This window comes from Mirounga angustirostris, unplaced genomic scaffold (genome assembly GCF_029215605.1).
Source record: "Mirounga angustirostris isolate CCGP_5_RB_7025 unplaced genomic scaffold, mMirAng1.0.hap1 SCAF_14, whole genome shotgun sequence".
Lineage (NCBI taxonomy): Eukaryota > Metazoa > Chordata > Mammalia > Carnivora > Phocidae > Mirounga > Mirounga angustirostris.
Window position 1 is genome coordinate 61,374,038 of NW_026991722.1, and position 27,155 is coordinate 61,401,192.

A 27,155-nucleotide genomic window follows, 5' to 3' on the forward strand; every position below is an offset into this window, starting at 1 on the left:
CTCTCAGTTCAGTAACTCCAGAAGAAAGTCTTTTCTCTTAATTGGGGCAAAACTATCTTGGAGGAAAATTCAGTCATGTATCTGTTCAAGAACCAGTCACTGTGGTCAGGAAAATGGGCCCCACTGGCTGGGGAGGCTGTGTGTTCACCCTTGTGAGTGGGCAGTGAGGTGTGCCGGGCATGGGGTTAGCCGTACTCAAACTGTAGGGCTGTGTTCCCCAGTGGAAAGAAGGAAGGGGGAAAAGGTTTCTAGAAAAAACAGCAGACACCCACTGAGGCATATACTGTTTAGTGCAAGTCAAAATGTCTTTGAGGTCATGCATTTTACCTTTAAAATCCACGTAAATTTTGTTTTATATGTCTGCATCTGTTACAATATTTTAAAAACTTAATTCCATGTGTGGATTGAGTTCCTGCAGGAAATGGATTCTGAGGGGTAAAATTTGAGTTCAGGAGGTCTTATTGGGAATGCTTTGGGGAATACCTGTGAGGGGGTGAAGGAAAAGCTGAACTATGATGCCAGTATAGCAGGCCTCAGCCAATCCCACAGAGAGCTCAGAAGTTGAGATGGCCCTTCAGAGTTGTCCCAAGGGAGGCAAGGGGGCCTGACCTGTGTACTTCCGCACAGACCGATGGCTGGGTGTGGGCTACCCCAGAGATGGGGCATACCCGTGACAAGGCAGCTCCTTGCCTGCGCGCTGAGTGCAGCTCCTGGAGCAGGATTAGGCTATGAGCCTCTGGCAGACAACACCTCCAGCAGCCAGTGGAAGAGAGTACTTCATTCCTGAAGGGGGTGCGGGGCGTGCATCTGGGCAGCTGACCACAACCTTCATCACATTATCTGTGAGTAACATATGTCATTATAAATGCTCCCTGGCATATCGCAGTACCGTTTGACCAGAGGTTCCCAGAAGTACAGGTACCCCAGTTTGAAGGCCCCAGCAGAGACAGTGGGAACCCATCGTAGGGAGGTGAAGAGATAAACCAAATGAGGAAGAAACTGGAGCAGAAAGAACAGTTGAGAGACTTGCTGTAATCAGCTTTGGTAGTAGCAGTAGGAATCAAAAAAAGATAAATATTTTCATCTTGCCAAAGACCGCCCATCTTCTACTGTGTCCATACTGTTTGTTTTGCTTTCTGTTGTTTGGATCCTAGAAGGGCTAGAGACCATTGGAAATTAAAAAAAAAAAAAAATATATATATATATATATATAAAATATATATATATATTTTTTTAATTTCCAATGGTCTCTATATATATAGGCTTGTAAAAATGAGCTTTTCCTACATGTTTTCAGCTTTTTCCATTATCTTTTGGTTTATAGATCCTTGGTAAACAATATAGTGCTTGTCGTGGAATCAGCCTTAAGCTGACAGGGGGAATACGACAGAAAAAATTTAGTGCGGTTTGGGGCTCGTTGTGCTCTTGGTTACAGGTGGGGAAGGTGTGTGGTTAGGGTGTTGGCACGTGTGTACCCACCTGCTCCTCTCAGGCATTAAGGTTTCAAGCCAATTCATTTTGATGCTGACTGAATCTTACTGACCTGTTTAGTAGTAGTATTACTTCATTTCTTCTGTGTGGTATTAGGCTTATTACTTTTTCTTTTTAATTTACTTATTTTATTATTTATTTTATCATCTGTTGACTGAATGAGACACTTAAATGTAATTTGAGCTTGGGTTCCATATTTATTTCCCTGAACTGGAGAGCATATTTTTCTGTGAAGCATAAATAGAGGTTTTCTTCTCCAGCCCTCCAGTGGATTCTGAGTTTAGAGAAAAAAATTCAGGTTTTCCTCTGAATAATTTTCCCTTTCATTGGGCTTCTTATTAAAGTTGACTTGATAAGAACTGTTGAGGAGATTTAAGAGTTGGACTGTTCTTGGCTGAAAGATCTTAATTCACTTATTCAATAAATACTTAGCAAGTACCTACTAAGTGCAAGGCATACTTTTAGAGATTTGAGGAGCCCATCACTGAACAAAATACACAAAAATACTTCCTTATGAAGCTTAAAATCTGGCAACGAGAGGCAGGCAGTAAACATATTAAAAGTAAGTCATATACACTGTTAGAAGGCAGGATGCTTTCTGGGAAAAGTCATAGACTAGGGGAATTGCTAGGGGCAGGGCATGGAGCTTGTATAGGATAGTTAAGGTAGGTCCCATTGAGAAGGTGACATTTGAGCAAAAATGATGTATGGGAATTAGCTATGTGGATATGTGTGGTAAAGCATTCTGGCAAGAGGGAACAGCCAATGCAAATGCCCTAAGGCTGGAGTGGGAAGAAATAGAGATGAAGTACTTATTCTCAGCTCTTGGTTTTTTGGGTTGGGGAGGGAGGAGCCCTGCTGCTGATAGAGACGTCATAGCCTGATAGAGTGCCTAGGTGCCCAGAGGGAGTTCACCTCCTTAATCTCTTTTCTTTCACTATTTTAATTACAAAAATCTAGAACAAACACTCTTCTGGTCAATAGAATAATATATACCTTAAGCCATTAATTGTTTTTGGGATACAGCCTAGATTACAGTCTTCATAGGAACAAAATAAATGTGTGTGTGCCTCTCCTTTTGGTCTCCTCTCTGCTCAGCTCTGATTTCAAAATATGAATACCTGATGAAGATTGTGGACTTGGGTTGAAAACTGTGGCTTTAAATCATCAGAGATTTTTTAAATGACAACTAATAATCCCTAGCAAAAAATTAGGTATTTTGAATATCAGAAATACTGCTTATACCAGAACATCCTGTACGTCTTTAGACACAGAAAAACAAAGAATCCTGATTTTAGTAATAAGGATTATTACTCAGATTTTGACATAATGTTGTACCAGATATTAAGTGCCCATTATCTGCAAAGCCCAGTTACAATTCATAAACTGTTCTTTTTTCTTGTGTAATATCAATTCATAAATACTAATTTTAGCAAAAGTAAAGTACAACTTTATCCAGCTGTTTTCTAAGACTTTTCTAAGCCATTGGGGTCAGCAACAGGACACTTAGGTTCCCAACAGGACCATTCATCTGGTGTCCCTTCCACACATCTTACCTCATGTCTGAGACCTCGATGCCACTTCTACCTACTTCACTCTGCTCCATCCCACCTGCGGGGAGACTGCAGCCATGTCATTTAGTTTTGGGGAGCCTCAGTTGTGAGTCCAGCCATAACAAGAGTTGTGCTTGGGGCCAAATATTGGCTGCTTGAAGGCTTAGCCCTTGTTAGCTCTCATTATTTCCCCACAGCCTGCTGCAGCCAAGAGCAGTAGCCAGGACCACTGGAAAAGAGCAAGGCTCTGGATGAGGATTCGGGAATGGGGCTGGGGCAGTACAGAGAATTCAGAGGTACATGTTTTCGGAGGTGCTTTCCCCAGGGGCTGTAAATGCAAGGTGCTGCTATATTTAACTGATTATATTTTAAATACAGCAGCATCGTGAGGTAGATACTAATACCTTCCTCTTAAAGGTGGGGAAACATGGGCCCAAAGATGGTAATGTAGCATGACTCGGATAGCAAGTGTCTTATTACGTAATCTCAAACAAGAAACCTGACTTCGTTTTAAAATACGGTTTCCAAAATGTTAAAAAATAAATAAATAAACAAATAAATAAATAAAATACGGTTTCCCCTGCTTTCCAAAAGTTCACATTATGCCGCTTCACTTTTACAGAAAACCTACATTATGAAAGACCTACATTAGGATGGTAATGGCTTTTTCCTTAAAAGCAAAATTTCTCTGGATTTCTTTCAACTAGCAAAACACAGTGTAGGTGCTAGTGTAGGTCTTCAGTTAAAGTGAAGTGGCTTACATGAACTTTCAGAAATCGGAAGATACCTGTAATTATGGAAACACATTCTGAAACAAGTAAAAGTACTCCCCCCCCCATAATTTCTTCCTTAGCAAGAGAAGAAATAATGCATTATTTATACCATTTTCTTCAAATGTTCAGAGTAATTTTATTCTTCATATATTAATACTCCTATACATTATTAAGTACAAAAATAAACAGGTGGTGTTATTCTCATTTTGTGGAAGGTTAGTCTGAGATGTTGAGAAGCCAAAAATAAATGGTTTAGAAATGTTTTCTATTAAGTATTCATTATTTTCATGTAAAATAAACTAGGTTTCATATAGTACATTTAAACTCAGTCCACATACATTCAGGAAAATAGGCTCAACGAGAAGTAAAATATACTAGAGTTAATTTATTGTGAGTAGGAATGGTATAATGCAAACTGGTAATTAATAGGTGAATAGATGTTTTACTTATCAAGATTTTCTTAAAATTGCAAATGTTGGATTACTGCAGTTTCATGGGGTATAACATTGTGTGTCAACTATACTCAAATTAAAAAATTAAAAATTAAGCAAAAAAGGGTCCAAACTTGCAGTGCTAAGATGAATAAGTTCTGGAGACTTAATGTACAGCATGTTGACTGTAGTTAACAATATTGTCTTACGTGCTGGGAGGTTGCTGAAAGTAGATCTGAAAGGTTCTCACCACATACACAATAAGGTAATTATATGAGGTGGTGGAGGTGGTAATTTACCTTATTGCACTAACGGTTTTTACAATATACACATGTATCAAATAATAAAAAGCATTTTATATATTGAAATTTATTCATGAAATTATTTGACAAATATATATGGAGCATGAAAAGTGCCAGTGCTTATATTAGCCCCTGAGAATAGACTTTTGCTTCATGAAACCTAGGGGGAAGGCACAAACAAATGTAAAATTACAATGTAATAAGGGCTACAGAGGAAGGTGTATGGTGCTATACGCCATTGTATAGTAGGAAGATTTGGCTTTGGAAGAGGGGGAAGGAAAGGCTTTCCTGAAGAATTGGTGATTCTCTTGAGCCCAATTATCTGAAGGAAGAGCAGAAGTAGGAATGAAAGAGACCAGATCTGGGGATGAGGAGAGGAGAGCATCCAGGGCAAGACCACATCAGAAATCAGGCAAAAATCAGATAGTGTTTAAATTAAGAGATCTGCAGGGGAGATAAAAAGAAGAGGGCTTAGGTTATAGGGAGGAAGTAATATCTTTGAGATTTAATGGTAGATTGAATATGGAGGTTGAGGGAGAGGGCAGTGTCACTACAGCTTAGGGGTACAAATTAATGTGGTGACAAAGTTAGCCACAAGGCCTAGAAGGAAATTAGGATGAGCAATCTCAGTTCATCCCTCTGTAGTATTGTATTTAGTCTAGCCTACCATTGACTGAAATCTACAGAGAAGTAGATTCTGTACTGTTTCAATAACACTTCTGTATATACTTTGTCTGAAGGTATCTGTTAGAAATTTTAATTTGAGAAGGTGGCTTAATGAAATTTTTATACCTAAATGTTTTCTTTTTATTTTAATTGGTAGAATCTTAAGAAGATTCAAGAAATGGAAAAAAGTGATGAATCTAACACAGACCTGGAAGAGCTGAAAAACGCTGACTGGGTAAGGTAGTTGGACATTCTCTGTTCTGCTTAGTGTTGAAGACATAGTATAATGTGTTTTTTGGGGTATTGTTTTGTTTTTTAAAGATTTATTTATTTATTTTGGAGAGAGAAAGAGTGCATGAGTGGGCAGGGAGGGGCAGAGGGACAGAGAGGGGAAGCAGACTCCCCACTCAACAGGAAACCCAACGCAGAGCTTGATCTCAGGACCCTGAGATCATGACTTGAGCCGAAACCAAGAGTCAGACACTTAACCAACTGAGCTACCCAGGCGCCCCATAGTGTAATGTTTTTTAAAATCCCTGTTATTGGGGCACCTGGGTGGCTCAGTTGGTTGAGTGTCTGCCTTCAGCTTGGGTCATGATCCCAGGGTCCTGGGATTGAGCCCCTCATCGGGCTCCCTGCTCATTGGGGAGCCTGCTTCTCCCTCTGCCCCTCCCCCTGCTCATGTTCCCTCTATCGCTCACTCTCTTGCTCTCAAATAAATAAATAAAATCTTTTAAAATAAAATAAAATGCTTGTTACTAAGGGCTGTAATACGAATTGATATTGTATGAATTTGAGTTATATAGTCTTATATTTGAGGAAATATCTACTCCCCATTTTACAAAATTAACTGGTTTTATTAAAGCCACCCCCAATGTCTTCTGAGAATTTAGGTGTTTTAAAATGTTGACCTTTCTAATTATATTACTACTTTAGCATACTCGTAAGTCAAAACATAAGCTCTGTTTCGGGATAGGGTGTGAAACTATAATGTAGTCCGATGAATAGTTACTGGATTAGTGTTCTGAGGATGCAAAATGAATAATACAGGATCTCTGCCCTCATAAAACAGAAGACAGACTTTTAGCACAGATGATTGCAGTATATTTATGTGACACACTTTGAGTAGTCAGTTTTTCTGGCATGATTCTAGATCCTAGTGAAACCAAGAGTCCCTGCCCTCATATATGACTTAGAGTTGGGTGGGCATGACAGTGTTGAGGAGTCAGTGTCATGAAATTAGACTGAGGTATGTTCAGGTGTCAGTGGGAAGGCACATTTCAGGATTCTGACTTTTCAGGTTAAGGATAAATAATGGTTAAATAATGACATCATTAAATGAGAGACTAGGAATAGAAGCAGATTTGGGGGATATGAACAAGTTGCTTTTGACCATATTAGATTTTAATTGTTTAATTGTTTAATTCTATTCTAACAGCTTTATTAAAGTATAATCAGCATGCAGTAAGTTGCACATATTTAAAAGGCACAATTTGATAAGTTTTGACATGTACACACACACATACATACCCATGAAACCATCACCATAATCAAAATACTGAGCCCATCCATCACTCCCCAAGTTTCCTCATACTCCTTTGTAAGCCTGCTTCCTGCCTCCTTTCTCCCCAGTTTCTAGGCAATCAGTGATCTGCTTTCTTTCACTATAGATTAGTTTGCATTTTCTAAAATTTTATATGAATGTAATCATATAGTATATACTGTTTTTTGCTTGGTTTCTTCCATTCAGCATAATTCTTTTGAGATTTCATCCATGTTGTTGCCTGTATCAATAGTTTAATGTTTTTATTAGTAGTAGTAGTCCATTCCATTGTATGGATCTACATGTGTTGATGTATGAATGTAAATATTCTTAATTTATTGATGATATCTTTACTGAGATATCTGGAATGAAATTAATCTGGAACATTTAAGAGTAAGGTTAAAAAACAAGTAGGCTGTAATATCTTATAAGTGGGTATTGTCCTTTTAGAATAATATTGATTATCAAGTTTCCTTTGTATAGAATACTCTGGTAGTCTTTTTCCAAATGTATTTCATCTTGGCTAAAAAATTTTAAATTTTTTTCTTAGACATGGAAACCAGATAAATAACTCCAAGTGGTCAGAATTTAGCAAACAGTTAATATAAACTTGAACTAAAAATTTAATTTATTGCCTTAAGGCAAGCTCTTTTAAAAACTAGTAGAATCACTGACAAGAGATGCACTAACTGCATAGAGAGTTCCATTTGCCTAGATCACCAGTCTGTTTCTTATAAGACCATTAAAATGAATTATTTAGAAATATTAGAAAGAAATGAGTAAAGAATGAGGAATAGAATGAGGGAGAGTTAGGATATTTTTAATGGCAGGATCTAAACATCTCAAGATCTCCCTGGTGGAATATGAGGTAAATAAAATCTCTGGGAATACATACAATGACAGTTGTATATTATTTTATATGCTAACTATGACTTTAATTTCTGAATTAAATTTCTGAAAATTTTTCCCAAATGATAATATATAAAGAACTGGCTATATAAAAGGTCTGTTTGAATCCTTTCATAATTATAGCAAAATCTTCAAATGTGAGTAATTATCCTCTAATTTATCTGTTTTGAGAATTCAAACTTTCACATATGTCAGTTTTTTCTTAAAGCCTGGGGAGGTCAAGAAAAGAGAAAGAATTTTAAAAGATGAGATGAGGGGGCGGAGCAAGATGGCGGAGGAGTAGGAGACCTGGATTTCGTCTGGTCTCAGGAATTCAGCTGGATAGGGATCAAACCATTCTGAACACCTACAAACTCAACAGGAGATCAAAGAGAAGAATAGCCACAACTCTCTGAACAGAAAAGCAACCACTTTCTGGAAGGTAGGACGTGCGGAGAAGTGAATCTGAGGCGATATTCGAAATTCGGGAGGCTAGACGGCAGGGGAGGGGCTTCCGTCGGCTGCTTCTGGCAAGTGATAGAGCCGCAGAGCATAAAATCGGAACTTTTAGAAGTCGGCTCTGCTGAGGGACGTCACTCCGGTGGCTAAGCGGGGGGTGGAACCCTCGTGGGACAGTGTGGTCTTAGGACCCTCGGGGTCACAGGAAGACCGGGGGTGCCTGAGTGCGGCAGAGCTCCCAGGTATCGGAGCAGGGAAGCCGGCTGCAGAGGCGGAGCCCAGGCGCGGGCTCTCAGCTCAGGGTTGCCATAAACCGTGATCTGCAGCACAGTCAGGCCACTGCTCCTCCAGCAGGGACCCAACAAGTGGCAGATCCGGGGAGACTCCCCTTCTTCTCCCTGGGAGAAGAGGTGCAGGAGTGCACCGCAGGGATCTGCTGGGTTTGGAGACTCCATGCAGTGTCGGGTGCCAGAGATAGAAACGCTCAGTCACAGGCCGGGTGAGCACGGAGTGCGGCCGGAGACCGGGGAGATGGGAGCGATTGACTGCTTTTCTCTGGGGGCGCACTGAGGAGCGGGGCCCCGAGTTCTCGGCTCCTCCTGGGGCGGAGATTGGGAAGCCACCATTTTCACTCTCGGCCTCCAAAGCCGTAGGGAAAGCTTGCAGGGAACAAAAGCTCCCGAGAGCAATCCCGAGCAGATTACTTAGCCCGGACCGGCAAGGGCGGGGCAATTCCACCTCCGGCAAAGACATTTGGGAACCACGGCAACGGGCCCCTCCCCCAGAAGATCAGCGAGAACAGCCAACCAAGACCAAGTTTACCCATCAATGAGAACGGCAGAACTCCAGCGCTAGGGGAACAACGCACATAGAATCCATGGCTTTTTTACCATGATTCTTTAGTCTTTCAAAGTTAATTTTTTTTAACTTTTTTTTTTTGAATTTTTCTTTTTCCCTTTTTCAACCAACATCTTATCAATCCCTTTTTTAAAAAACATTTTTATTTTTCATTTTTAGAGTCATATTCTATCCCTTCATAGTAGTTACCCATATTTTTGGCATATATATATATAAGTTGTTCTCTCTTTAAAATTTTGAGATAGTTATCAAAATATACCCTAAATCTCTAGTGTATGGTTTTTTTCTACTCTCCTGCCTGATCACATTCTCTCCCTTTTTCTTTTTCTTTTCTTTTTAAATCCTCTTCTTTTTTCAAACAATGTCTTATCAATTCCTTTTATAAAATTTTTTATAATTTTCATCTTTACAGTCATATTCCATCCCTTCATCATATAAACCCTTATTTTTGTACATATATAAGTTTTTCCTTTCTTTAAAATTTTGGGAGGCACTTTCTTCTAACAGACCAAAATACACCTAAAATCTAGTGTGTGGCACTGATCTGTGTACCAGCCTGATCATATTTGATCATATTCTGTTTTTTTTTGTTTTGTTCTGTTTTTGTTGGTTTCTATCTTTACCTTTTTCTCTTTCCCTTTCTTTTCCCCTGGCGTCAGGTCTTTTCTGATTTGTTTAGAGTATATTTTCTGGGGACATTGTTACCCTGTTAGCATTTGTTCTCTCATTACTCTGTTCTCCTCTGGACAAAACGACAAGGCGGAAAAAATCACCTCAACAAAAAGAACAAGAGGTAGTACCAACTGCCAGGGACCTACTCAATACAGACATTAGTATGATGTCGGATCTAGAGTTCAGAATCATCACTTTAAAGATACTAGCTGGGCGGGGCACCTGGGTGGCTCAGTTGGTTGAGCAACTGCCTTTGGCTCAGGTCATGATCCTGGAGTCCCAATCGAGTCCCGCATCGGGCTCCCTGCTTGGCGAGGAGCCTGCTTCTCCCTCTGACCCTCCCCCCTCTCATGCTCTCTCTATCTCATTCTCTCAAATAAATAAATAAAATCTTTAAAAAAAAAAAAAGATATTAGCTGGGCTTGAAAAAAGCATGGAAGTTATTAGAGAAACCCTTTCTGGAGAAATAAAAGAACTAAAATCTAACCAAGTCGAAATCAAAAAGGCTATTAATGAGGTGCAATCAAAAATGGGGGCGCTAACTGCTAGGATAAATGAGGCAGAAGAGAGAATCAGTGAGATAGAAGACCAAATGATGGAAAATAAAGAAGCTGAGAAAAAGATAAACAACTACTGATTCACAGCAGAATTCGAGATATAAGCGATACCATAAGACGAAACAACATTAGAATAATTGGGATCCCAGAAGAAGAAGAAAGAGAGAGAGGGGCAGAAGGTAATATTGGAGCAAATTATAGCAGAGAACTTCCCTAATTTGGGGAAGGAAACAGGCATCAAAATCCAGGAGGCACAGAGAAGCCCTCTCAAAATCAATAAAAATAGGTCAACACCCCAACATCTAATAGTAAAACTTACGAGTCTCAGAGACAAAGAGAAAATCCTGAGAGCAGCTCGGGAGAACAGATATGTAACCTACAATGGTAGAAACATTAGATTGGCAACAGACATATCCACAGAGACCTGGCAGGCCAGAAAGGACTGGCAGGATATATTCAGAGCACTAAATGAGAAAAATATGCAGCCAAGAATACTATATCCAGCTAGGCTGTCACTGAAAATAGAAGGAGAGATAAAAAGCTTCCAGGACTAACAAAAACAAGGAATTTGCAAACACAAAACCAGCCCTACAAGAAATATTGAAAGGGGTCCTCTAAGGAAAGAGAGAGCCTAAAAGCAACAGACCAGAAAGGAACACAGACAATATACAGTAACAGTCACCTACAGGCAATACAATGGCACTAAATTCCTATCTTTCAATAGTTACCCTGAATGTAAACGGGCTAAATGCCCCAATCAAAAGACACAGGCTATCAGATTGGATTAAAAAACAAGACCCATCGATATGCTGTCTGCAAGAGACTCATTTTAGACCCAAAGACACCCCCAGATTGAAAGTGAGGGGGTGGAAAACCATTTACCATGCTAATGGACACCAAAAGAAAGCTGGGGTGGCAATCCTTATATCAGACAAATTAGATTTTAAAGCAAAGACCGTAATAAGAGATGAGGAAGGACACTATACCCTACTTAAGGATCTATCCAACAAGAAGATCTAACAATTGTAAATATCTATGCCCCTAACATGGGAGCAGCCAATTATATAAGGCAATTAATAACAAAAGCAAAGAAACACATCGACAACAATACAATAATAGTGGGGGACTTTAACACCCCCCTCACTGAAATGGACAGATCATCTAAGCAAAAGATCAACAAGGAAATAAAGACTTTAAATGACACACAGGACCAGATGGACTTCACAGATATATTCAGAACCTTCCATCCCAAAGCAACAGAATTCACATTCTTCTCTAGTGCCCATGGAACGTTCTCCAGAGTAGTTCACATCCTAGGCCACAAATCAGGTCTCAATCAGTACCAAAAGATTGGGATCATTCCCTGCCTATTTTCAGACCACAATGCTTTGAAACTAGAACTCAATCACAAGAGGAAAGTCAGAAAGAACTCAAATACATGGAGGCTGAAGAGCATCCTACTAAAGAATGAATGGGTCAACCAGGAAATTAAAGAAGAATTTAAAAAATTCATGGAAACCAATGAAAATGAAAACACAACTATTCAAAATCTTTGGGATGCAGCAAAGGCAGTCCTAAGAGGAAAGTATATAGCAATACAAGCCTTTCTCAAGAAACAAGAAAGGTCTCAAGTACACAACCTAACCCTCCACCTAAAGGAGCTGGAGAAAGAACAGCAAATAAAGCCTAAACCCAGCAGGAGAAGAGAAATCATAAAGATCAGAGCAGAAATCAATGAAATAGAAACCAAAAGAACAGTAGAACAGATCAACGAAACTAGGAGCTGGTTCTTTGAAAGAATTAACAAGATTGATAAACCCCTGGCCAGACTTATCAAAAAGAAAAGAGAAAGGACCCAAATCAACAAAATCATGAATGAAAGAGGAGAGATCACAACCAACACCAAAGAAATACAAACAGTTATAAGAACATATTATGAGCAACTCTATGCCAGCAAATTAGATAATCTGGAAGAAATGGATGCATTCCTAGAGATGGATCAACTACCAAAACTGAACCAGGAAGAAATAGAAAACCTGAACAGACCTATAACCACTAAGGAAATTGAAGCAGTCATCAAAAATCTCCCATGAAACAAAAGCCCAGGGCCAGATGGCTTCCCAGGGGAATTCTACCAAGCATTTAAAGAAGAATTAATACCTATTCTTCTGAAACTGTTCCAAAAAATAGAAATGGAAGGAAAACCTCCAAACTCGTTTTATGAGGCCACCATTACCTTGATCCCCAAACCAGACAAAGACCCCATCAAAAAGGAGAATTACAGACCAATATCCTTGATGAACCTGCCTGCAAGAATTCTCACCGAAATACTAGCCAATAGGATCCAACAGTACATTAAAAGGATTATTCACCACGACCAAGTGGGATTTATCCCTGGGCTGCAAGGTTGGTTCAACATCCACAAATCAATCAGTGTGATACAATACATTAATAAAAGAAAGAACAAGAATCATATGATCCTCTCAATAGATGCAGAAAAAGCATTTGACAAAGTACAGCATCCTTTCTTGATCAAAACTCTTCAGAGTATAGGGATAGAGGGTACATACCTCAATATCATAAAAGCCATCTATGAAAAACACACAGTGAATATCATTCTCAATGGGGAAGAACTGAGAGCTTTCCCCCTAAGGTCAGGAACACAGCAGGGATGTCCACTATCACCACTGCTATTCAACATAGTATTAGAAGTCCTAGCCACAGCAATCAGACAACAAAAAGAAATAAAAGGCATCCGAATCAGCAAAGAAGAAGTCAAACTCTCACTCTTTGCAGATGATATGATACTTTATGTGGAAAACCCAAAAGACTCCATCCCCAAACCGCTAGAACTCATACAGGAATTCAGTAAAGTGGCAGGATATAAAATCAATGCACAGAAATCAGTGGCATTCCTATACACCAACAACAAGACAGAAGAAAGAGAAATTAAGGAGTCGATCCCATTTACAATTGCACCCAAAACCATAAGATACCTAGGACTACATCTAACCAAAGAGGTAAAAAAAGGATCTGTACTCAGAAAACTATAAAATACTCATGAAAGAAATTGAGGAAGACACAAAGAAATGGAAAAACGTTCCATGCTCATAGATTGGAAGAACAAATATTGTGAAGATGTCAATGCTACCTAGAGCAATCTACACATTCAATGCAATCCCCATCAAAATACCATCCACCTTTTTTAAAGAAATGGAGCAAATAATCCTAAAATTTGTATGGAACCAGAAAAGACCCCGAATAGCCAGAGGAATTTTGAAGAAAAAAAAAACAAAGCTGGTGGCATCACAATTCCAGACGTCAAGCTCTATTCCAAGCTGTCATCATCAAGACAGTATGGTACTGGCACAAAAACAGACACATAGATCAATGGAACAGAACAGAGAGCCCAGAAATGGACCCTCAACTCTATGGTCAACTAATCATCGACAAAGCAGGAAAGAATGTCCAGTGGAAAAAAGCCAGTCTCTTCAACAAATGGTGTTGGGAAAATTGGACAGCCACATGCAGAAGAATGAAACTGGACCATTTCCTTACACCACACACAAAAATAGACTCCAAATGGTTGAAAGACCTCAATGTGAGACAGGAGTCCATCAAAATCCTAAAGGAGAACACAGGCAGCAACCTCTTCGACCTCAGCTGCAGCAACTTCTTCCTAGACACATGGCCAAAGGCAAGGGAAGCAAGGGCAAAAATGAACTATTGGGACTTCATCAAGATAAAAAACTTCTGCACAGCAAAAGAAACAGTCAACAAAACCAAAAGACAACCGACAGAATGGGAGAAGGTATTTGCAAATGACATATCAGATAAAGGGCTAGTATGCAAAATCTATAAAGAACTTATCAAACTCAACACCCAAAGAACAAAGAATCCAATCAAGAAATGGGCAGAAGACATGAACAGACATTTTTCCAAAGAAGACATCCAAATGGCCAACAGACACATGAAAAAGTGCTCAACATCGCTCGGCATCATGGAAATCCAAATCAAAACCTCAGTGAGATACCACCTCACACCAGTCAGAATGGCTGAAATTAACAAGTCAGGGAACGACAGATGTTGGCGGGGATGCGGAGAAAGGGGAACCGTCCTACACTGTTGGTGGGAATGCAAGCTGGTGCAGCCACTCTGGAAAACAGTATGGAGGTTCCTCAAAAAGTTGAAAATAGAGCTACCATACGATCCAGCAATTGCACTACTGAGTATTCACCCCAAAGATACAAATGTAGGGATCTAAAGGGGTACGTGCACCCCAATGTTTATAGCAGCAATGTCCACAATAGCCTAACTGTGGAAAGAGCCAAGATGTCCAATGACAGATGAATGGATAAAGAAGATGTGGTGTATATATATACAATGGAATATTATGCAGCCATCAAAAGGAATGAGATCTTGCCATTTGCAACGACGTGGATGGAACTGGAGGGTATTATGTTGAGTGAAATAAGTCAATCAAAGAAAGACATGTATCATATGACCTCACTGATATGAGGAATTCTTAATTGCAGGAAACAAACTGAGGTTTGCTGGAGTGGGGGGTGGGGTGGGAGGGATGGGATTCCTGCGTGATAGACACTGGGGAGAGTATGTGCTCTGGTAAGCGCTGTGAATTGTGCAAGACTGTTGAATTTCAGATCTGTACCTCTGAAACAAATAATGCAATATATGTTAAGAAAAAAAAAGAAGATAGCAGGAGGGGAAGAATGAAGGGGTGGAAATCGGAGGGGGAGAGGGACCATGAGAGACGGTGGACTCTGAAAAACAAACTGAGGGTTCTAGAGGGGAGGGGGGTGGGAGGATGGGTTAGCCTGGTGATGGGTATTAGAGGGCACATTCTGCATGGAGCACTGGGTGTTATGCACAATAAATCATGGAACACTACATCTAAAACTAATGTAACGTGTGGTGATTAACATAACAATAAAAAAATTAAAAAAAATAAAAGATGCAATGATATTTGAACTGGATCTTAAAGGAATGAGTATAAGAGAATTTGGGACAAGAGCATTCTCAAAAGAAAAATCTAAATATTTTAGGAATATTGTATTAGAGTAATTTTAATGGCAGAATCTAAGAATCTGTTTAAAATAGGAATATTTTAGAAGGTATTCTAATGGATATACCATAGTAGTAAGTGTGTCAAATCCTTTCTTATTCAAGAAATGGCATACATGTTTTTAAAATTATAAATTGTTTTTGAAGACGTTTTTGAGAAATTTAATCCAGAGTTATCTTATGTAGATAATTCTTAGGAAATACATCACTTTTTTTTTTAAGTTTTTTTTATTTAAGTAATCTCTACACCCAACATGGGCCTTAAACTCACAACCCTGAAATCAAGAGTCCCATGCTCTTCCGACTGAACTATCCAGACACCCTTATCACTTGGTTTTTAATAAATATATTTAAGTAGCTATTTGAGCCGTTATTAATTCAACAAACTACAGTGTTTCAGTTAAATATCATAATGATTTACTTTTCACAGAAGTAGAGACTACACCTTAGCTTTTAGGCAGAAAAATAAAAGGATTAATGTATAATAATAGTAATAATAATAATATAAATATTTGATGTGTCTTATATTATTATAAGAACTTCATATATATCTCATTTTCTTGAAGGGCCAACAAGGCAACTCACCATTATTTGTTAAGAAAATGGATATTAAGTAATTTGTGCAAAGATCGTGATAACATAAAAATGATCACTTTTGAGCATTTTCCATGTATAGAACACTGTATACCAGTTCTGGCCATCTCAGCAAGTTATGAAGTACCATTTTCTTTTATTGATGAGGAGTCCAGGGTTCAGAAAGGTCAAGCAATTGCTTCATGTCAGGTAGCTAATAGGTGGTTATATCAATTAGCTGTGGTCACAGTAATGCTGAATAACCAACCACTACAGAATCATAGTCGCATAAAGCAATACATTTATTTAGCTTATGAGTGTACAGATCAGTTGTGGTAGCTCCACTCTATGTATGTCTCATCCTTCTCCTGGGCAGCCTGCCAGTCCAGGCATGAGGTTCTCATGGCAATAATAGAAGCACCAGAGACAAGCCCATTGTGCGTTTGCTTTTGCAGCCTTTGGTCACATCATTTCAACTACTGTTTCAGTGGCCAAGCAAATCACATAGCCAAATCCAGTATTAAGGTGTGGGACATACATTCCTCTTTAGTGAGCAAAATCACGTAACAGGACTGAGCCCATTAATGCAGCCTTCCACAGTGGGTGAGTTAAGGTTTATGCTCAGGTGACTCAGCACTTAGAGCTTATGATTCTTGACTGGCTTTCTATCCACATTTTAATATCCTTAAACCTAATTTTAAAAAGTGGTTTTGTTTGGTTTACTCAGTGTTTTGCAAACCAAGCTCTTCATTTTTTCTCTGTGACTGTAGCTATTTAGAGGAAACTAGTAAATTTATTCATGGACATCTCTCCACCCTTGGTTCTTTTAGGCTCGATTCTGGGTTCAGGTGATGAGGGATTTGCGGAATGGAGTAAAACTTAAGAAGGTCCAAGAGCGGCAGTACAACCCTTTGCCCATTGAATATCAGCTCACGCCTTATGAGATGCTAATGGATGATATTCGATCCAAAAGATACACTTTGCGAAAAGTAATGGTAAGTAACAAAGAAAACTATAAACAGATTGAAGTGGTTATTCTTCAGTAATCTTATTTGTTGAAAATGTGCTTCTCAGTATTACATTTTCAAAATCATTTCTTCCTGTAGAAGTAATACACTGTCATTACAGAAAATTTGAAAAATACAGTAAGCTCAAAGAAGCAAAGTGACAAATGGGTAATTTCACAACCCAGAGAGATATTTTGTTAACATGCTGGTGTATAACTTTCAGTCTTTTTTTAAGATTTATTTATTTATTTTAGGGAAAGAGAGAGCAGGCGGGCAGGGGGAGGGGCAGAGGGAGAGAGACTCTCAAGCAGACCCCCCGCTAAGCACAGAGCCTGACACGGGCTCAGTGTCATGACCCTATAATCGTGATCTGAGCAAAAATCAAGAGTTGGATGCTTAACGAACTGAGCTACCGAGGCACCCCCAATCTTTTTTCTATACATTTTATTTGGACAAAATGGATTAATATTGAACACTTTGTTTTGTAACCAGTTATTTTCACTTAACATAGTATATGAACATTTTTCCGTGTCATTATGTGTTCAAAATCATCATTTCTAAATGACTACCTCTTTTATCGCTTTGTGGCTATACCAGAGTTTATTAAACCATCAACTTGTATCAAGTTGTAAGCAGCCTATTTTGTGTATCCTTTCATTTAAATCTTCTTGAATATCAACAGTGAAATCTTTGAGTTAGGTTCTTAGAAGTGGAATCCTAACAGCACTATGTCTGAAATACATCCTGAATGTGACTACTTCTCACCGCCACCACTTCAGATGCTCTGCATTCCAAGCCACCATCTCTCGCTCACACTATTACAGTGGCCTCTAAGTGACCTTCCTGCTTTCACTCTTGCCCCTTTTAGTCAATTTTCCCCCAAAATAGCCAGAGTAAATCTCTTAAGGTAAAAATGTGATGATGTCATTGCCCTGCTCAGAATCTTCCACTGTTCTCCATCACACTTGGAACAAATTCCACATCCCTACCTTGGCCTGCAAAGCCCCACAGAGTCTGATACAGGTTACCTTTGAGAATTCACCTCCTACAACCCTTCCTGGTTATTTCCCCTCCTTAGCCATGCTGGTGTCTGTTGCTGTCACATGCTCCTGCAACTGAGCCTTCGCTCTCCCTTTTCCTGGAACTCTCTTTTCCCACACATCTACATAACTTGCTTTATCACTTGTCAGGTCTCTGCTCAAGTGTCGCTTCATAGAGCCTTCTCCTCTTCTCTCCCCACGTGTTTCAGTAGTTCACATTGCCATGTATTTTCAGATTCGCTCTCTATCTTACCATTATAGGGACTTAGTTCTTTCACTGTTATATCCCCTGTGACTAGCCCATGTGCCTGACACACAGCCAGTTGCTGAATACTGTGCCCAACAAATAGTTGTGGGATGAATTAATGAATTATATCCACATTTTTTAAGAAAATTTAATTAGTTATTTTATATGGAAGATTCTTATGAAACACATGGCTTAGTTTTAAAGTAGATTTAAGTAGAGCGCCTGGTTGGCTCAGTCTGAAGAGCATATGACTCTTGATCTTGGGGTCAGGGGTTTGAGCCCCAATTGGGTATAGAGATTACTTAAGTAAATAAACTTAAAAAAATAAATAGATTGAAATAGCTCTTTGTTAATTTTAATAAGCTGCAATATTGTAGCTCTAAGTATCATGTTGATTTACTTCTTAGTAAATCTGATTTCCTTTACAAATGAGGAAACTGAAGTTTAGAGGTGCTGCATAACTTCCCAAGTCTGAACTAGTTCATTTTCATTCTGTCTGACCTCAGAATCTGTGCTGTGTGCTACACACATGTGGCCAAATTGCCCTTTAGTTATATTGTGATGATTACTATTTACAACATAATAGTTTTTTCCATTTCTTCCTATCCTTGACCAAAGTGGGTGTCTTTTGGGATTGACAAATTTGACTGGGAGAAAATTCTCTTTCGTTTTTAAAATCTATATTTCTTTGATTACAAGTGCATTTAAGCATTTAAAAACATATACCAGGGCGCCTGGGTGGCTCAGTTGGTTAAGCGACTGCCTTCGGCTCAGGTCATGATCCTGGAGTCCCTGGATAGAGTCCCGCATCGGGCTCCCTGCTCGGCAGGGTGCCTGCTTCTCCCTCTGACCCTCCCCCCTCTCATGTGCTCTCTCTCTCTCATTCTCTCTGTCTCAAATAAATAAAATCTTTAAAAAAAAAAAAAAAAACATATACCATTTTTTTTTGTATTTCTTAATTTTATTTAACAAATTTTTTTAAAGATTTTGTCAGAGAGAGAGCGCGCACACAAGAAGGGGGAAGGAGCAGAGGGAGAAGGAGAAGCTGACTCCCTACTGAGCAGGGAGCCTGATGCGGGGCTCCATCCTGGGACGCTGAGATCAGGACCTGAGCCGAAGGCAGATGCTTAACCAACTGAGCCACCCAGGCGCCCCTAATTTAACAAATATTTATTGAGCACTTCTTGTGTGCCAGGCACTATTCTAGACTCTGGAAAAGGACATAATACAGTCCTTATTCTCAGGAAATTCACAGTATGGTGGGAGACACTGGTAATTAGGCAAGAATTAACAACGGTGTGCTAAGCTAAGTCTAAGAGTCTGTATGCCAAAAAACAATGTTCAAAGTCCGAGGAATAATGGGATTTGACACAAGAAAAAAACAGGTTCTCCATAATGGGAGCCCTTTGCACTCTATAATTCCTATGAAGAATGAATGTAGATGGTTTCTTTTTTAAATGTCTTCACAGTATTTCCTAGTGCACTGTTAATTATTTACCCAAGACTCTGTTAATAGACATTTAGATTGTTTCCAGTTTTCATTTTTTTAATTAGTATGATGAATATCCTCAAACCAACACCTCATCTAATTATCTCCTTGGTTTGAATTTCTGTTGGTGAGATGGATAGATCAAGGATTATGTACATTTTAAATTTTAATACATGTTGCCAAACTTTTCTCCAGAAGGACTGTATCAATTTACACTTTTACCAACAATGCAAGATAATTTCTGTTGCCAATACTTGGCAATGCTGTCTTTTAAAAAATGCCTACTTATCTGAACTTTATCCTGAGTGGGAACACTTAACAGTAATCACAGATGATTTTCCTCCTTATTCTAAAGGAATTATTCAGAAATTCGTATTATTGATTAAAATAAGTAAATGTTGCTTCTGCTTAATAAATTATTAACACTTCTAACTAAAGTCTTTTACCTGTCACCCACAATAGAGCTAAATCATTTTATTTTTCATCAGAAAAAATAATTATGCTAAATAGTAGTTAAATTTGTCTGATACTAAGAATTACATGGGATAGGAGCACCTGGGTGGCTCAGTCCATTGGGCATCTGCCTTCAGCTCAGGTCATGATCCCAGGGTCCTGGGATCAAGCCCCACCTTGGGCTCCCTGCTCAACCAGGAGTTGGCTTCTCCCTCTCCCTCTGCCCTTCCCCCAACTTGTTCTCTCTCTCTCTCTCTAATATATAAATAAAATCTTTTAAAAAATTAATTACATGAGATGGATTTCTCTTGTAGATGCTGATCTAACAGGTCTCAGCTGGGTTGTAATATGTTGTAAAACATATAATATTGGGTGAGACTTAAGATCATGTATTTGGGAAATAATGGTATGTGATTATACATAGACATAATGACAAAGAACTGTGCATCCAAGTTGGAAGGTATTTACAAGCATAAATAATTATTCTTCTGTAGTAAATGAAAGGTTTTTAAAGAGTCTGGTTTTTCTTTCTTCCATTCATTCATTTTAAGGTAAAATTCACATTAAATTACCTATTTTAAAGTGTCTATACAGTTCAGTGGCATTTAGTATATCCACAGTGTTGTGCAACCTCCACCTCTGTCTAGTTCCAAAATAATTTCATCACCCCCAAAGGAAACCCTGTAGCCATGAAACAATCACTCCTAATCTTCCCTCCCCTGAGCCCCTGGCAACTACTTTTCTACTTTCTGTCTCAGTGGATCTACCTATTCTGGATATTTTATATAAATGGAATCATACAATATGTAATGTTTTGTGTCTGGCTTCTTTCATTTAGCATAATGTTTCCTAGGTTCATCCATATTGTAGCATGTAGGAGTACTTTATTCTTTCTTATGGTGGAATAACATTCTGTTAATATGCATATACCATGTTTTATTATCCATTCATCACATGATGGATATTTGGTTTCTTTCCATCTTTTCACTATTGTGAATAGTGCTGCTATGAACAATCATGTACAAGTTTTTGTTTGAAAACTTGTTTTCGATTCTTTTGGGTATATACCTAAGAGTGGAATGGCTGGATCATATAATAATTCTGTGTTAAACTTACTGTGAAATCACCAAACTGCTTTGCACACCACTTGCACCATTTTATGTTCCCACCAGCAGTGTATGAGAGTTTCAGTTTCTCCATATTCTTGCCAGCACTTTTTACTGTCCATTTTAGTTTTTAATTATACCTACCATAGTAAGTATGAGGTAAAATCTCATTGTGGTTTTGATTTGCATTTCCATAATGACTAATGATGTTATATGTGTTTTCATGTGCTTGTGAGCTATTTGTATGTCTTTGGAGAAAAGTCAGTTCAGATCCTGTGCCTATTTTTTAGTTGTGTTGTTTGTATGGTTGAGTTATAAAAATTCTTTATATACTATGGGTATTAGACTCTTGACAGATGAATGATTTGCAAATATTTTCTCCCATTCTGTAGGTTGTCTTTTCACTCTCTTAACAGTGTGCTTTGAAGCATAAAGGTTTTAATTTTACCAGTGTCCAATTTATCTATTCTTTCTCTCCCGTTGCTCAGGCTTTCAGTGTCATATCTAAAAATACATTACCAAATCTAAGGTTATAGAGATTAACCCCTAAGTTTTCTTCTAAGACTTCTATACATTTAGCTCTTTGATCTGTTTTAAGTTCATTTTTGTATGTGGTGTGAGGTAAAGATCAAACATAATTCTTTTGCATTTTTTTAAAGATTTTATTTATTTATTCATAAGAGATAGAGAGAGAGAGAGGTAGAGGGAGAAGCAGGCTCCCCACTAAGCAGGGAGCCCGATGTGGGACTTGATCCCAGGACCCTGACCCAGGACCTGAAGGCAGAAGCTTAACCGGTTAAATCTGAGCCACCCAGGCGCCCAATTCTTTTGCATTTTGATACCCGTTTGTCCCAGCATCATTTATTTATTTGCTGAAGAAACTATTTTTACCCCCATTTAATGGTCTTGGCTCTATTGTGATAAATCAGTTGAATGCATGAGTTTATTTCTCAACTCTGAATTCTATTTCATTGATCTGTTATGATTATCCTATGCCCATCCCACATTGTGGGGTGATTATAATGTAATACATATATTATAGTTAATTATTGTAGCTTTGTGATAAGCTTTAAAATCTAAAAGTGAGTCCACCAACTTTGTTTTTCTTTTTCAAGATTGTTTTGGTAATTCAGGGTTCCTTGAGATTCCATGTGAATTTTAGAGTAGGTTTTTCAATTTCTGCAAAAAATACCATTAAGAATTTGATAGAGATTGTATTGAATCTCTAGATCACTTTAGGTTATATTGTCATCTAAACAATATTAAGTCTTCCAATCCATAAACATTGAATGTCTTTCCATTCATTTATATCTTCTTTTATTTCTTTCAGCAGTGTTTTATGGTTTTCAGTATACAAGTCTTACACTTCATTGGTTATATTTGTTCTTAAGTATTTTATTCTTTTTGATGTTACTAGGAATGGGATTGTTTTCTTTGTTTTTTTTCTGGGCCATTCATTTCTAATGTATATACATTATACATACATATACATACTATATATACATATATGTACACATACAACTGATTTGTGTACGTTGCTCCTATATCCTGCAACTTTGCTGAGTTTATTAGCACTAATAGTTTTCTTGACGGATTCTTTAGGATATTTTTTTATATATATGATCATGTCATCTGTGAAGAGAGATACTTTTACTTCTTCCTTTCCAATCTGGATGCCTTTGTTTTGTTTTTTTTCCAATCGGGTGCCTTTTAATTATCCTGTCTAGAAATGTCAGTGTTGAATGGAAAAAGCAGGCATCCATGTCTTCTTTCTGATGTTAGGGGGAAAGCATTCAGTTTTTCATCATTGAGTAGCTATGGATTTTCACAAATGACTTATCATGCTGAGGAAGTTTCCTTCCATTCCAACTTTGTTGAGTGTTTTTATCATGGAAGGGTGTGAGAATTTTGTCAAATCCTTTTTCTGCATCAATTAAGACAATTGTGTGGGTTCTTTTGTTTCATTCCATTAATGTGGTATATTACCATTAATGTGGTGTATATTTCCATCCTTGCATTTATGGGATAAATCCCACTTGATCATGATGTATAATCCTTTTTAATATACTGCTAAAGTCAGCTTACTAGGAGTTAGGAGTTTAGCATCCCTATTCAGAACTGATTTAATCCATAGTATTATAATGTCCATGTCTAGCTTGATATGAGGGTAATGTTGGCCTCATAGAATAAATTAGGAAGTGTTACCTCCTTTTCTAATTTTTGGAATAATTTGGGAAGGATTGAGATTAATTCTTTTTTGGGTGATGGGCATTAAGGAGGGCATGTGATGTGATGGGCACTGGGTGTTACATGCAACTAATGAATCACTGAACACTACATCAGAAACTAATGATGTACTATATGTTGGCTAATTGAATTTAAATAAATAAAATAAAATAAAAGTTTGAGTAGAATTTACCAGTGAAGTGTTCTTGTCTTGGGCTCTTCTTTTTTGGGAGATTTTTGATTGCTGACTCAATTTTTTTACCTATTACAAGTCTGTTCAGATTTCCTTTCTCTCTTCTTTTTTTTTTTTTTTTTGAGAGAGAGAGTGTGTGAGCAGGGGCGAGGGGCAAAGGGAGAGAGAGAGAGAGAATCTTAAGCACAACACATGGCACTGTCTCATGATCCTGAGATTATGAACTGAGCCTAAATCAAGAGTCAGACACTTAACCAACTGAGCTACCCAGGTGCCCCTCCTTTCTCTTTCTCTCTACTTCCTCACTTTCTCCCTCCATCACTTTCTTCCTTCCTTCCTTTTTAATCAGTTTTGTAGTTTATGTCTTTCTAGGCATTTGTTCCTCTCACCTAGATTATTTTATTTGTTAATGTACAATGATCATAGTATTCTCTTATAATGCTTTGTATTTCTGTAAGGCCTGTATTAATGTCTCTACTTTGATTTCACTTACAATATTTGTATTTTGAATCCTCTCTTTTTCTTGGTCAGTCTGTCAATTTTGTTGATCTTTTCAGTGAAACAACTTTTGGCTTTGTTATTTTCATCTATTTTTCTATTCTTTATTTCTTCTCTAATCTTTATCATTTCCTTCCTTGTGCAAGTGATGGGTTTAGCTTGTTTTTTCTTTTTACACCCTTAAGATATAGAGTCAGGTTATTGATTTGATATCTTCTTTCTTTTTTTCAAGATTTTATTTATTTATTTGATAGACAGCGAGAGAGGGAGCACAAGCAGGGGGAGTGGCAGAGGGAGAGGGAGAAGCAGGCTTCCTGCTGAGCAGGGAGCCCAATGCAGGGCTCGATCCCAGGACCCTGGGATCATGACCTGAGCCGAAGGCAGACGCTTAACAACTAAGCCACCCAGGCACCCCGAGATTGTCTTTCTTAATATAGGTCTTTACCTCTATGAATTTCCCTCTGAGCACTGTTCTTACTGCATTCCATAAGTTTTTGTATGTTGTGTTTTCATTTTCATTAATTTCAAAGTACTTTATTATTCTACTCGTAATTTCTGCTTTGACCTGCTGGTTATTAGGAGTTTGTTTTTTAAATTTCACATATTTGTGAATGTTTTCAGCTTTCCTTCTGCTAGTGGTTTCTTTCCTTTCTTTGTGATTAGAAAAGATGCTTTGTATTTCAGTCTTTTTAAATGTGTTGAGACTTGTTTTGAGGTCTAACATGGAGAATGTTCTTTTTGCATTTAAGAAAAAGACTGTTGGGTAGAATGTTCTATGTGAGTTGGTTTATTTTAAGTTAGATTATATGTTCAAGTTATCTCTTTCCTTACTGATCTCTCTAGTTGTTCTGTCCATTATTGAAGTCTCCAACTATTATTATAGAACTATTTCTATTTTTAATTTTTTCTATGTTTGCTTCATATATTTAGGTGTGTTTGTATTTATAATTATTATATTTTCTTGATTTATTGACCCTTTATCAGTGTATAATGTCTTTCTTTGTCTTTTGTGACAGTTTTTGTCTGAAAGTTTATTTTGTCTGATATTAATATAGCCAGCCCAGCTCACCTTTGATTACTGATTGCATAGAATATCTTTTTTCATACTTTCACTTTCAGCTTATTCATGTCTTTGGATCTAAGTTGAGTCTCTTGTAGACAGCACAAAGTTGGATCATGTTTTCTTTATCCATTCTGTCAATTTCTTCAGTTAGAGAGTTTATTCCCTTTATACTGAACACAATTACTGACAAGGAAGAATTGATTTCTGCCTTTTGATATTTATTTTCTATATGTTTTAAATCTCATTTGTCCTCTAATTTTTTCATTGCTGCCTTCTTTTGTGATTTTTTTTTTCTTATATCCCATTTAGATTCTCTTCCCATTTTTTCTGTAGTTTTTAAGCTTTTATTCTTAGTAGTTCCCTGGAGATTACAGTTGATATCTTACCTTTATAACAGTCGAATTTGAACTAATATCAGCTGCGTGGCTCAGTCGGTTAAGCCTCCAACTTTTGGTTGTGGCTCAGGTCATGGGATTGAGCCCTGTGTTGGGCTCCATACTCAGCATGGAGTCTGCTTGTCCCTTCCCCTCTCCTTCCGCCCCTCCCCACCATGCACATGCGCTCTTTCTCTCTCTCTCTTTCTCTCTCAAATAAATAAATCCTTTTTTTTTTTAATGTTTTCCATTTCCAAAACATTGCTAAAGGGGAGGCTGTAGTGGGTGGCAACAAAAATAATTTTTAGTATGATTTAATATCTTAAACTGTATGTTTTTGTGTTATTATCATGGATACTAAAAATAATTTTTATGCTTAAGGATTTGGGACAAAAGTTGAATAGCAAAAATGCACTTAACTGTAAATATAAGGAATGACTTTTGGGCCTATTGACCAGATCTCTCAAGTCTAATGAAATAAATTTCTTAGTTATGAGTATTTTATATGAATTTGAGAATGTTGCATGTGATTCTCTTTGACCTCCTCCTAGTATATTATGAATGTAATCTGGTTTTTCCAGGCTTCAGCCTGGGATATAACAGCAAACTCAGATGTTTCAGAGCAGGTAAATGTAAATGAGTGACTTGGGCTAGGTTCAAAGCTAGCAAAGCTTATCTGTGGTAATCAAAGTCAGAATAGTGTTTATCACAGGTGGAGGTGGGGTAGCAACTAGGAGAAGGCACCAGAGAGCTGCTAGTATTCTAGATTTTGAACTGGATGATGGTTCAATAGGTTATGTTCGTTTTCATATAATTAAGATTTCTGCACTTTACCATATATACATTGTACTTCAGTAAGCAAATTTACCCCCAAAGTTGACATCTACTCTCTAAAAGAAATAGACTTCAATACTACAATATATTCCTTTCTGCATACCACACTTATTGTTTGAATTCCACAGTTACGCATGCATTATCAGGCTACTCTTTATCATGTGTGTGTGTAGAGGAAGATTCAAGTTTTAACCATGTAGTTTCATCTTTGGATGGTGGTTTCTTTTGACAAAAAGCTAAATAAGTTCTTGGATTATGGCGGCTGTGAGTAGCAACATTTCATATATTTACAGACATGCTGTCTCATGAAAAAAGTCACTTGAGGATTCAGTGCTTCTGTGCTTAATGGCAAGAATCCTTTCATTTACTTGAAATGTTAAAATATAAGGAAGAAAACAGCGGGAGTCTGGCATTTTAGGCAGAGATGGCTCCCATGCCACCCCATTTGGTGCCAGCTCCATATCTTAGAAGTTCTGCCCAGCTGACCAGGATAGAACATGGCTTTATTTGGAACAGTAAAGAGCCATTATCAAAAGCAGTAGAGAGGGTGACAATTAGGAGAGCTAAGGAGGCTAGACTGTGGCCTCAGTTGTGGCTAAGACCACTCAGAAATTGAACAAAGTAACTTAGGAAACAGGACAAAGTTGGGTAAGATCCCACTTACTCCTGCGGGTCTCAGAGGTTGTACTCGTGCTGGGCCCACTTGGGAGAGACTGAGGAGGTGAGCTCTTTGTCCCTGGCCAAATAGAGAGGTCTTGTGAATGCAGAAAGTAAAAA

At 38.1% G+C, this 27,155-nt stretch overlaps 1 protein-coding gene across 3 annotated transcripts in view; it reads left to right on the forward strand.

Annotated features, from left to right (window-relative positions):
• SPIRE1 (spire type actin nucleation factor 1) overlaps positions 1-27,155 on the forward strand; it is a 205,197-nt gene that overhangs the window by 119,940 nt on the left and 58,102 nt on the right. For all 3 annotated transcript variants that reach the window (XM_064577986.1, XM_064577987.1, XM_064577988.1), the window contains 2 exons: positions 5,374-5,451; positions 16,679-16,843. In XM_064577986.1, the coding sequence (XP_064434056.1) occupies positions 5,374-5,451; positions 16,679-16,843 (243 nt within the window). The remainder of the gene's footprint in view (positions 1-5,373; positions 5,452-16,678; positions 16,844-27,155) is intronic.